This window comes from Nymphaea colorata, chromosome 6, assembly GCF_008831285.2.
Source record: "Nymphaea colorata isolate Beijing-Zhang1983 chromosome 6, ASM883128v2, whole genome shotgun sequence".
Classification (NCBI taxonomy): Eukaryota; Viridiplantae; Streptophyta; class Magnoliopsida; order Nymphaeales; family Nymphaeaceae; genus Nymphaea; species Nymphaea colorata.
In genome coordinates this window covers 6,607,356-6,620,738 of record NC_045143.1, presented here as the reverse complement: position 1 = coordinate 6,620,738, position 13,383 = coordinate 6,607,356, and the positions used below count along the sequence as shown (strand labels likewise).

Here is a 13,383-nt window from a genome sequence, read left to right as displayed (position 1 = left end):
AAGGATATGTTCCACCTCCTGATGATTTGTCTCTACCGCCGCCTGAAGGTTATGTGCCGCCTCCCGATGATTTGTCTCTATCGGCGCCTGAAGGATATGTACCTCCTCCTCCGCCTCCCAATGATTCGTCTCTATCGCCGCCTGAACGATATGTACCGCCTTTTGATGATTCGTCTCTATCACTGCCTAAAGGATATGATCTGCCTCATTTGCCTTCGGATGATTTGTTTCTATCGCAACCTGAAGGATATGTACCGCCTCCTCCGCCTCGTGATGATTTGTCTCTACCGCCTCCTCTGCCTCTTAATGATTCGTCTCTAACGCTGCCTAAAGGATATGTACCACCTCCTCCACCTCTAAATGATTTGCCTCTATCGCCGCTTAAAGGATATGTACCCACTCCTCCACCTCCTCATCATTTGTGTATATTGCCGCCTGATGGATATGTACAGTCTCCTCCGCCTCCTGATGATTCGTCTCTATTGCTGCCTGAAGAATATGTACTGCCTCCTCCACCTCCTAATAATTCTTCTTTAATGCTGCCTAAAGGATATGAACCGCCTCCTCCACGACTCTGCCTCCTGATTATTCATCTCTATCGCCACCTAAAGGATATGTACCGCCTCCTCTACCATTTGATAATTCGTCTCTATCACTGCCTGAAGGATATGTACTGCCTCCTAATGATTTGTCCTTATCGCTGCTTGAAGGATATGTACCGCTTCTCTATGATTCGTCTCTATCACCGCCTGAAGGATATGTACTACCTACTCTACCTCTTAATGATTCGTCTCTATGGCCGCCTGAAGGATATGTACCGCCTCCTAATGATTCGTCTCTATCACTGCCTGTAGGATATGTACATCCTCCTAATGATTTGTCTCTATCGCCGTCCGATAGATATGTACCGCCTCCTTATGATTCGTCTCTATCTCAACCTGAATGATAAGTACCACCTCCTGATGATTCGTCTCTAACACTGCCAGAAGGATATGTACCGCCTCCTCTGCCTCCTTATGATTTGTCTCTATGGCCACCTGAAGTATTTGTACCGCCTCCTCCACCTCCTAATGATTCATCTCTATCGCCGCTTGAAGGATACGTACTGCTTCCTCCGCCTCCTGTTGATTCGCTTCTATCTCTGCCTGAAGGATATGTACCGTCTCCTCCGCATCTTGATGATTCGTTTCTATTGCCGCCTAAAGGATATGTACCGCCTCCTCTGCCTCTTGATGATTCATCTCTATCACCGCCTGAAGAATATGTACTGCCTCCTGGTAGATCAACATTCCCCGAGAGGTGGGCTGTTTTTTCAAGCCATTCCTACCTTAACGTATAAGCATAAAGGTCACCTTGAAGCGATACCATTTTCTCCTTTGTTCTATATCTGCTCTTGAAGTTTTCCAAATCTGCATATTATTTTTTCCATCTCTCGACACTCTCAATTTTTAATCTGTCTATTTCCCATCCAATAACTTAAAAGTCAGAGGTTAAGCTTGGGTCGCTCAGTGGCAGGATAAAAGAAAAAAAATGTGATTTTTATTTTAAGAACTCAACTGAAGAAAAGAAAAAGAAAAAATCTTTCTTCCCACCGGGGATGGCAGCAATGGCGGGCAAATTGCCCATATAAACCAAAAAAAAATCATTTTTTCTTTAGGCTGGTAATATCTTTTAAATTTTTTTTAACCGTAGTCAGAATTTTCTGGCCTACTTCCTATGCATAAATGAAATTGAAACTTACTATATGTGATGCAAAAGAATGCAACAGGAGGCACGGTGACTTTTTTCTTCGTGTATCAAAGATTTTGTGTGACAGAAAGTCAACCTGTCGCTTTCTGAATTCTTAGCGAGAAATTTTTGCTCATGCATCTCGCAACATACATTTATACTAATGATTCTAAGGTTTTCAGTAAGGGAAAATCTCTTTGATGTGAGTATAGTCGGTTAATGTAATGTTTTCACCAGCAATTATGTTCATGCAGGGAAACAGTCGATATAATATGTGATCTGTTTCTCTTTAAGACGATCAACAGTAATCTTTTCACAAGGCCTACCCCATTAATTATTGGATTTACCGACATTCTGGAATCTAGCCACTGCTGTACTTTTTGTTTTATCTGATTATCGATTTTTAAGGCCTCGCTTTCCACCTGATGTCAAGGGCTAATTAACTTTCGGGGGGGGGGGGGGTGTTGGGTTTAGTAGCAACAAATTTTAGAACATGTGTTTCATAGATATGCATTAATTTAAAGGTCAAATTCATAGAACACTCACAAAATAAAATGTACCTACTGCGGAACAACACGGGCAACACTTCACATGGAACACATGTTTCAACAATTTCTGAATCTAGCTATAAACACTGGTTTTATAGGGCCTATATGTGCAGTCTATTTTACTGTTTCAACAATTTCAGCAGTTTCAAGGTAATATGTTCACAACCCTATTGTTTCCTTTACAAAACAACTTTTTTTATGAGCGAGGTTTTTCTACACTACTTGGAGGTGCTGAGCCTGAGGCAGAGCTTTTTATGAGCTCTACCTCTACCAACCTTGACTTTTTCTTCAGGTCAAGCTTAGATGACTGGAGCCCAGCTCTAGATCAACCAGCTTCTACAGTCCATCCCTGATCAATGGCTTCTTCTCCTTGAACGTGAGCAATTACAGCCAGACTCTAATATCACTATGCATCTGACAAATTTTTGCTATGCCATTTTGAATCGAAAGGTCATGGTGAAGGAAAGACACCAATCGGCACCATAGTAGGGGCCACCGTGGGTGCCATCACAGTGATCGCAGTGATTGGATCAATCGCAGCTGTGTGGAAGCACAAGAAGAAGCCAGCAAAAGGAGATGTTGAAATACCAGGTAATTTAGCTGCTATTCATTATTTAATTAATTAGTTGAACGAGATTCCTAATCATAGCCTTATCTCTTCAAAAACAATTTCAAGATGAAGTCACCTTTCCCAACAAACCCTCTGGGGGAAAGGCCCCCTAACCTTTTATTCCAACAGCAAATATGTGCATCAAAAATTGGCAATCACTCTACAATAAGGGTTTAAATGGAGCCAGTGAGGGAAACATTAATCACGAGGATACCAAAAGCTGAAGGAACCATATTTACAAATTTCACGTTAAAAGAAACAAAACATCATAAGCATGTAGTTGTTGCCTAATTTGAACTCTATGAAATGAGTTGCCATAGTTACTTTGCCATCTCTGAGTGGGGCGACATCCTTCCAACGTGGCCAGGAGCCTACCAAGCCATGGCTTGTTGTTTGATGTTAGCATTATATTCTCAAAACTCTCCAAGCCATGTACCATCAAGTTCTGACAAATAGTTGAGTCTTCAGGTAGATCAATGTTGTCTTCCCACCAAGCTACTCCCTGACGAATAAGCATTCCACTCGATTCTTTAGACACAAAAGCCACCAGCCTTCTACCGTTAGAATCTATAGAGGCAACTTACAGACAAGCTTGACCTGGCAAAATAGGGGGCCACTTGTTAGAAGTAACCCAGTAGCAAGCCAGGCCTGCAAGTCTTTAGTCATATGTAGAATTCCTCATGGTTGCATAGAACCCATTGACATAGACCCACCAGATGGCATGAGAATCTTGTTGAGGAGACAAACAATCTTCATTATGGATTCTCAAATTGAGTCCACACCATATTCTCCACCGGCAGCTCGCTGTGTGCTGCAGGAGGAAATATTCTTTTTATTTTTTATTTAAAACAGTAAACGCAACAAAACTATCATTGGTGGTTAGCGGTTGCATAAAAAAGACACGTGGTCAGTTTGATTCTTATGGGCGCTATTACCCTGATTGCATAAAAAGGCATGTGTTCAATTCAATTTTCAAATGTATTATTCATTTCATATATGAAAAATAGAAATGAATTTGGATCTCTTTTGTGAGTCCTGAACTTTTAACATCCCACTCACCCACAGTTTTTCGATGGCTTCACCAAAGTAAATTGAAGTGCCTCTTGTTGAGAGGGTTAAACGTATGGCCTGTACTTTTGTCTTTGGGTTCAATCAAGATCGTTGTCTACGGGAACAATTTATTCTTGGAATAGAAACTACATTTTAACAAAAAAATATACAATATCACAAATTATTTTAAAGTATATCTAAAAACTGACAAATGGTATCATAAAAATGGCCATCAATCGGTCAGCCACCGATTGCATTCTCTCTCTCTCAGTCAGTAGCGGAGCCAGCGTGGGGCAAGCGTGGGCGCCTGCCCACGCCAGCGCAAGAAAGCTCCACAGTGAAATGGAGCCTCAGTCTGCCTCATGCTCGTGTTGACGCCGTGTTGCCCACACCAAGAATGGATCCGGTCCCAATCTGTGCATCTTACACGCTCTTTCGTTTCGCTGCCACAGCAGTTCTCTGCAGCTCCAACATCAGGCTATCAGCAAGTTTGCTTGGATCTTCTCCCCTCTGCAGCCGCAGGACAGAGCTCCTGCAACAGCAGGTCTGCTGACTCTGCTCCTCCTTTCGACCTTCCCCCGTCTACCGCAGGTTGGCTCTTCCGCTTCACAGTTCTCCCCTCCACATCTTCAGCCCTGCAGCGATTTTGGGTGTTTGGTTTTGGGCGTTTAATGTCTATTTGTTTGATTTATTTTCTATTTTGTCTGCATCTCGTTAGCCTTAAATATGCTAATTCCCCTCAACTGAAAATGTGCTCTCTATCTCTCTGAGGTGGATGGTGCCAGAAGCAGAGTTTCTCCACTTGACTTGTTCTCTCTCGTTTGTGTGCTATTTAAATTTCATATTACTGGCATTTTTTGTTTGTTTTTGCTTTCATTTTTGTTTTCTGAAATGTGATTGAAGTTGAACACTACATGGTTTTTGTTGTTTTCGTTTTTGTTTTTGCTTTTGTTCGTGTGGAGACCAGGGGATGAGCTTTAGCCTTTAGCCAAGCTGAGACCTTACACTTGACAAAGCAAGTGCAGCAGTTCGTCGCAGCGATATTAAAGCTGTACAAGAAAATGCTTAATGAAGATTTCTTTAACTAATGAAGAATTACAAAGTTGGTTTGAAATAGCCTTCAAGATGATCAGGCAAAGAGACAAACGTTGGATGGATACCAGTGTGGGCCGAACGGGAAAGCTCAAATTTGTCCCTCATATGAAGAAAATTTGATCCAATGTAACAGAAAAGTTGTCTATAATAGGCTTAGTCTTGATTCCTTGCAACAGAAAATTTGTCTATGATTTGATGAAGAAGAATGAGATATGAAAGTTACTTTCATATACTAAGTGCTGAAATTAGATCCAATGTACTAGTTACCATGAAATTTAGTAGTTAAAAAAATAAAATTTTAAGTTTAAAGTAATAGAAAAGTTAGTTTTTTTTGGAAGGAAGCTCTCAAGTCGTTGAAAATGCTTACCAACTTTTATGTATTTTAAAATAACATATATTTTAATTTGAGAATTTTTTCACATACTATGAATTAGTGCCCCATAGCCAAAAATTTTTGGCTCCGCCACTGCTCTCAGTCTCCCACTTTCAGGGGCAGAGGGAGGGGGGCCCGCATGGGCCATGGCCCTACCCCAGCCCACAGAAAAAGAAATTACATTTAAAAAATAAAAAAATGTTAGTTTGAACCTACCCTCTCTCTCGTGCCCTCTCTCACCCTCTCTCTGTGGCCCCACCCAGCCGGCCTCTCTCTCGTGCCCTGTCTAAGTCTTTCTCGCTCCCTCCCTCTCTGGCCCACAACAAGAGCTGGCCCCCCACCCTGCGCTCTCTCCCGTGCCCTCTGTGTCTGCCTCTCTGGTCCACACGCAGGCCATTGCCGGCCCCACCCTCTCTCTTGCTCGCTCCCTCCCTGCCCTGGCCCAAAGCACAGGCGATCGCCGGCCCTGCCCTCCCTCTCACGCCCTCTCTCTCGCTCACTCTCTCCCTCTTTGGCCCACAGCACAGGGAGTAAGCAAAACTGGGTAATGCTTTGTTTTTTCATTGTTGCCTACTCTCTTTTTTTCATTGTTGTTGACAAAATTGTTTTGCTTGTTTTGATCTATTTCTCCGTTCAGTTTTAGTTTTATTTGGGTATATACAATTAAGATATTCATGTTGGGTTCACTCTGCAGCTCTGCCTTCCAATTTTGTTTCCAGACCCCTTCTGTTATATTGCTCAAGCTTTTAGAGTAATTGTTAAGATTAAGAGGAATAGATTTTGATGCTTATTGTCTTGTCAAGTTGGCTTGTTTCATAGAACTGTATGCTATCATCATAGCAGGACAGATGGGTTCTTAATTCTTATAGTACTTGAATGAACTTTGACAATAGTTTAAAACCAGGTTTTGGAAGCAAAACCTAGTTTTGCCTTCAAACAATCATTTCATGTGCATTTAAATAACATTAAAACTATGTATACTAAAACTTAGTCTTGAGAACACCTTATTTTCATAATGAACCTTAATAACCTGCCTCCCACACTTTTTGAGGCAAAAATTATTTTTACTATTTCATAAAACTAATTAAGTTGTTTAGGGGTGTTATTCGGAGGCTGAATAAAGAAGGGCTGGAAGGGTTAACCTTGCTTTGATTTTGGAAAAAAGGTACATGTTATAGTTAATGAACCTAATTGCCACTTCAACCTTGTTTTGGCGCACTTGTAAAGCTTTAGTTCATATTATCCAAGAGAAGGAACCTCGACATAGTTGATAGTCTGTTGGTAATGAAGAAAATTATTGATAGACTCAGATCCTCCACTGTTACTGTAGAATGCAATCTTGCATCCTCTAGATCTGATCTGCTGAACATATAGGACTCTAGTCCCTTTAGTTTTTGATATGTTTCGAGTTCGATATTTGAGTCATTATTTAGTTTCAATAATAAATGATTGTTTATATTTTATTGTGTAGGTGAATGAATGATGATATGTAACTATTGTGAATAAAAACAGATGCAAAAACTAATTGTGTTACATGGAAAGAATATAAAACTGCTTGTTTGAAGTAAGTAACATTTATTTGTTTGGTTTTGGAGTTTATAGATGTATTTGTTTGTTATATTTTGAGTTGTGATATTTGTATGTCCACTTAATGCTCACTGCTCACACTTACGTCACTGTAATAGAAATAGAACACCTCATCTAATAAGGACAGATCGCGCTTCACGTTAATGATGTGGGCAATTATATACCACATATGTTCAGTTCTACTATACTGTGGTTGCAAATATTATCTAGTATATATATATATAACATATTATAGTTCGTTGGATTGTTTGGCCCACACTTGAAAAAAATCCTAGCTTTGCCCTTGCCCACTTTCCTTGTTGAAGGAACGGTCGAGCATCACTCGGTGAAAGCTCAAGCAGCACCGGCAAATGCAGGGAATGGAACCGCTGCAAAACAATCAACTTCTGCAGCTGAAGAATCAAGAAGCCATGTAGCTAGCGAAGTGTCAGGAGCAGGAACAACCAAGAGAAAGATGCCGGCGCCTGCAACTGTTAACTTTACTTGCAACGTGAACATTACCGAAAACATCCGTTTGGTCATCTAGCCTTAGACTTTCTTTTGTGTGTTTTTAGGTTGTGTTTCATAGTGCAGATAGGTATGGATTTTCTTGATTTTTAGTTAAATATTTTAAATGTCAGTTGTTCTTCAAAAATAATTTTAAGATTAATCCATCTTGAATAAGTAGGCAATAAGACATAACCTAAGTTTTTTATCTTTTTTTAATTGAAGGCCATTAATGAACAGCCAGTACCAAATTATAAAAAAACACCATCGGTCAAATTGATATAGGGTCATCAACTCTTGGTGTCTTTAATATTAGCCGCTACAAAATCCCATGTTTGACTATTTGAAAAACCATTTTTACTAAATAAGTTGCAGATTCATCTTTAGTTTATTTTGAGTGAAACGACCAGTGGCCAGCCACCAGCCATCAGCTGCAAGACGAAGAGATATAATCTCTTTTTTAATATTTAAAAATACAATAAAAAAAACTAAAGTAGCATAGCTGGTCCAGCATGCGTTTGCATAGAAGGTACATTGTCAATTTGATTCAACTAAGTGTTATTCCTTCGAATTTTAGACAGTAGAATCACCACATTCTAATGAACGAGTGTACTTGTACCTTACTTAAGTCTCAATGCATCCCAAGGGAAGGAAGAAAGTGGAAGAATTTTAGTGTTTTTTGTGAACCGTGAATTGTTAACTTGGTAACATGAAAACAAAATGAAAACAGTTTTTCCTCGGGTTCATCAAATTAAATTGAAGTGTCTCTTGTTCAGATGGCACTTTTTTGTGTTTGACTCCAATCAAAATCTTTGTGTAAACTAACAATTTATTCTCGAAATAGGTGACTGCATTTTAATGAAAAATATAAAATATGTTAAATTATTTTGAAATATAACTGAAAAAAGACAAATGGCATCATAAAAATGGCCGTCGAATCGGCCAGCAACCAAATTGCATTCACTCTCTATCGGTCTCACAATTTCTTTCAACCTGCTAGAGGAACGTGGGTGAGTCGTTCGATGGAAGCTCAATCAGCACGGGCTGAGACAGGCAATGGAACCGCCACCGAAGGAACAACTTCTGCAGCTTAAAAATCAGGAAGGTCTGCAGCAAGCGAAGTGCTGTTGGCTGCGGCTCCACGTCATTTTGCCTACAACGAGATCCTGAGTATTACCGGAAACTTCAGTCGGGTCATCGGCGAAGGAGGGTCTTCCACCGTCTATTACGGCGAGCTACCTGAAAACGGTCTTAAGGTTGCTGTCAAGGATCTAAGAGAGTCCGGCTCACAATTTGGCAGCCTCCTCAAAGAGGTATTTATCTGCATCTTTGTGTGAACATAAGATTCTATACTTGCTTTTTACAATCACGGTGTATACTTATATGTTAGTTGCTTTCACGAGTTGCTTGGCACAATTAAGTAAAAGAATGGAACTTTCTTCAAGACAGAAAAGGGAAGATTAGTTGCCAAGTACTGGTAAGTAATTTTATAATTTACATGTTATGTAATTGCCCAACCCCTGGCTTGTTGCAGTTAGAGATTATGATGAAAATCCATCACAAGAAGCTCGTCTCATTAGTTGGCTTATGCAAAGAACGACAGGAAATAATACTCGTGTCCGACTACATGGCCAATGGAAGTCTCCTTGGGAAATTGAAAGGTATGAAACTCCAGGCAGTCAGAATGTATTAAGGGGTCTGACTAAGTATCAGTTAAACTGCCCTTTTCTACTCATTCCTTAAACCTTGAATAGGTACTTAATTGTTGCAACGCAATTCTTATGCACGTTTTGAAAATCGTCGTCCATTTTTTGAAATACCAACAACCTGCTGAGTCAGCAATTCCACAAATATGCACCCCATATGGCTTTCCGGTGAATGAATTTCCGCCAGAATTCAAGGCTTGCAGAAACTGCCTGAATGTTATCCTTTACGTTTGAAAGGAACTGTATATTCAACTTCTTAATTTTAAGTGAATGTCATCACTTTGTACAAAGCAGCTAGGGCCAGTGAGTTGACATGGAGAAAACGACTGCAGATAGTACTGGACGCTGCAACGGGTCCGTATGTAGCACTCCTTCAGCCTTTCCCTGCCTTGGTTACTGTTATAATCCCTACACAGTAATATACTACTGCTGAACTCCGGGGTTAGAATATCTGCATACAGGATGCAGACCAGCAGGGATACATTGATCCTGAATAGGGATTCATTTATCCTGAGTATGTCATTTTCCTCCATTCATTTTTTATCCTTTTTCTCATGAGCATAAAGTTCAAAGTGGTGCATTAGAAAATTCCATCCAGTCCACTCAAAGTTTTTGTCTGCTCCTACGCTTGATTTTTCTGCACCTGCTTTCTCATCTGACTCCATGTCAGAAAACAATATGCTTCTTGTGTTTAGTTTCCAATATCTTATTTGTCAGATCATCAAAACAGCTTTTCTGTGCAGAATTAATAATTTATTCAATTTCTCTCAACTTTTTCAGCTAGCAATATTTGATCCACAGATCGCAGAGACATTGATTCTTGTATATGTTTTTTGGCATAGATGTCATGTCCATGTACTTCAGAAAAAAACTCAAAACATTGACTGTGGTACTCGTGAAGAAAGGTATATATATATATATATATATATATATATATATATATATATATATATATATATATAATTCTTATGGGAATTTGTGGTTTTGATCATTTTGTCTGTTAACATTTAAAAATTGTTTTTGCTATACTTCTCCATGAAAATGTACATTCACAAAGCATATCATCGACCGGATGAACTCTTTTAAGTTTTTAACCAACTTTTGCTTATGGGAAGGTATTTGCAGACACAGTCTCTCACTAAAAAGAGTGATGTGTACAGTTTCGGCGTAGTTCTTTTTGAGCTTATAACAGGGAAGACACATGAAACGAAAGGAATGCAACCCCTCGCTGAATGGATCGTGCCTATGCTCCGGACAGAGAACATAGAGAATCTACTTGATCCATTGTTGAAGGGCCGGTATAACGTCCAATCTGCCTGGGAAGTAAGCAGAGATTGCAAGGACTGCCACACAACGTCCAACTGAAAGACCGGATATGTCCATGATCGTAAGCACACTGAAATCAGCCTTAAGGATGGAGACTTCGCAGGCAGACGAGGTCTCCATATCTGAATTTATCCCCAACCAGTCTTCTTTTCGTGAAACCTTTCGAAATCTGAATGGAGACATGGTTCATGCTTCTTCCTCTGCTGCCGCCATCAAGTCCCCACTCTGCAATTTAGTTTCATCATTTTTAGAACTTCGGAGCTTTCTACGTCATTGAAAAGGCCATCTCATTTATGTTAAATCACTGGTTAGAACAACTATTCACTTCAAATGATCCTATGTGTTACTTTATCTGTCATGAAAACAATGTGCGTGTAATGTTTTAGTTAATAACAATTTGGGATTCGATTAGACTTTTATTTGACGATTCAAAAAGCCTACAGTTCCGAATCTGCCGTTTCAAATTCATGGCAGCTTGATGAACTGAAACAGTCTTATTGGGGATGAGATAGATGAAACAGAGCTGCCATTGGCTAATTTAACTGGGTAAGGGATCGAAAAGCTCCCTTACCAAGGTCCATGTCAGTCCAGCGATGCATATGGGCTAAAAAAGAACAAGATTGAGTGGAAACATGTCCTAAAATTCTTTCGCAGCCAAAAGTGAGAATCAGGGGCTTCGCATATGCCTGTTAGAAAGATTCACACTCGATAAACGATCAAGCCCTAGTCCGATGATCACGTTTCTAAACAAAGTTGGACCAGCAAAAGACTTCTCATTGGTTGGACTTTTGTAGGTTGGAAATGCTAATTATTGAGCATTTAATAAAGCGAAAGATTGACTCAGTTGGGAGTTCTTTCAACGGTAAAACAAAATTTCGTACTCTCTCTCTCTCTCTCTCTCTCTCTCTCTCTCTCTCTCTCTCTCTCTCTCTCTATATATATATATATATATATATATATATATATATAATATATATATATATATATATATATATATATATATATATATATATATATATATATATATATATATATATATATATATATATATATATATATATATAATATATATATATATATATATATATATATATATATATATATATATATATATATATATATATATATATATATATATATATGCGTGTGTATTGTACTTATATGAGAATATAAATTTATTAGATCTCATTGTTGACTATTAAACTTTATTAGATCTTAATTGTGCACTTATATAAGAATATAATTTTATATGAATCACAATGTTAGCTTATGAAGATCACGTCCGTACGGTACTTTACTAGAAAATGAATCAAACATGCAAAGAGTTAAACAGTGACCAGTCTATCCAGTTATAAAAAATGTTGACTGCTTCTAGTCGAGAGTCGCAAACCTACCTTGCAAATTTTCCATCTCTCAAGCATGGATTGTAGAGCGCCAAAATAAGAGAAAAACAAGCTGGTGGATGATACATGTAAAAACTTTGAAGCCTATGATGACTCTTTAGGTTTGTTGGTAGATGGAATGTAGAATTATGAATCAATATTATTTCCCTTTCCTAATCCTGGAGAGTGGCTGAGTCATGATCTTTGTTTCATCCTATAAGAAAAGGTAGGACCTCTTGTCCTTTACAGGTCGGCTTTGTTTAATTATGCATGTTCTTGCTGCAAGTATTCCTCAATATTGGGATGTCTCTTCGAGGTGTGATCTCTGAAATGAAGCTGAGGGTGACGAGATTCATCTATTTTTCAATCGTAAGGTGGCACCTTTCACTGTTGGACTATGATTCTGTCAAAATTTGAAGTTAAGTTTCTTTACTTCAATGGTTTCAAGCAGTAGGGGTATCGCTTGCACCATTTATAAAATTTGCCCTTCAGAACCAAAGGAGAGATAGAGAGAGCCGATAAAATGAAAATGCATAACTAAATTTTCGGACAAGCAATCCCCTAGTTAGAAGAAAAAATCACAAAAACAAAATAAAAAAAATGAAATATACAAGACAGCAGCGCAATAAAGCAGAATAAGAAGGGTAGGGAGAGAGTGGGCAGACAAAGCAGAAGAATTACCCATTCAACAAATGAAAGACGATGTCGTAGCCGAATAGCAAGGTGGACATCCCCTTACACAAGGTGTGCCTCAGAATCCGGTGATGAAGATGTGGCCCTGAAGACTCTGCTGTTGAGCTCCTTACAAATGTGCCACTAAGAGGATATAAGTCACAGTCTCCGAATACAACCCAATAAAAGGGCAAGTGGGGGGAAAGACAATAGAAGAAAAGAAGGTGAATGGAGTGCGAGTTTGAAAGGCTATGAACAAAGGAAGGTCGTACAGCAAGAACACTATAAAAGAAAAGACATAAGGTAAAAGGTGAACATGAAACTCAGCTGCAGATTGAACACTGGTTAATTAAAATAATGCTAAGGCACTATAGGTGGTCAAATGTATTGATGTAACCAGCAAAAAGAAGATAAGCAAAAGCAATGACACTATAGGTTGGAGCGATATAGTGGAAGAACCAAACGAGGTCAATTAGCAAGAAGAAAAAATGAATATGAGGAAAGGCGAAAGGGAACAAAATGGGGGGCGAGAGATAGGAGGTCATCAAAGTAAATACAAAAAATTGACCGTTTTCTAAAAAGATGAAAATGCTCCACCACATACACCAAAAACATTTGGGGCATTTCAGCCATTAAAAAAAGAAAAAAGACATTTTGAAGATTCCATCTTTTACGCTTTTCATGTCTTTGTCTTTTCCTTTTGATAGACAAGAGCATTCTGGTTATGGCACACTCGAATGTACAAAAGGGGCCCTCCCTAACATTTATCTAATTGCAAATAACCACCTAGTTCATACTTAATTCTAAAAGGGCCACCGAT

The 13,383-nt window shown here is 39.0% G+C and overlaps 1 protein-coding gene across 2 annotated transcripts; it reads left to right on the top strand.

Annotated features, from left to right (window-relative positions):
• The first annotated feature begins 319 nt into the window (after nucleotides 1–319).
• LOC116256096 (uncharacterized) lies at nucleotides 320–5,259 on the top strand. 2 transcript variants are annotated; one of them, XM_031632277.2, is made up of 3 exons: nucleotides 320–1,299; nucleotides 2,727–2,867; nucleotides 4,389–5,259. In XM_031632277.2, the coding sequence occupies exons 1-3, from the start codon at nucleotides 993–995 to the stop codon at nucleotides 4,487–4,489; spliced, it is 549 nt and encodes a 182-aa protein (XP_031488137.1). In that variant the 5' UTR covers nucleotides 320–992; the 3' UTR covers nucleotides 4,490–5,259. The 2 variants fall into 2 exon arrangements, with proteins under 2 accessions (XP_031488137.1, XP_031488139.1); XM_031632279.2 differs by having other exon boundaries at nucleotides 325–1,299; nucleotides 4,904–5,259.
• Nucleotides 5,260–13,383: the final 8,124 nt, after the last annotated feature.

Coding starts and splice junctions, on each gene's coding strand:
- LOC116256096 (XM_031632277.2), top strand. CDS start 993: ATGTACCGCCTCCTCTGCCTCCTTATGATTTGTCTCTATGGCCACCTG. Junction 1,300..2,726: donor AGATCAACATTCCCCGAGAG/GTGGGCTGTTTT, acceptor TTGAATCGAAAG/GTCATGGTGAAGGAAAGACA. Junction 2,868..4,388: donor AGGAGATGTTGAAATACCAG/GTAATTTAGCTG, acceptor TCGCTGCCACAG/CAGTTCTCTGCAGCTCCAAC.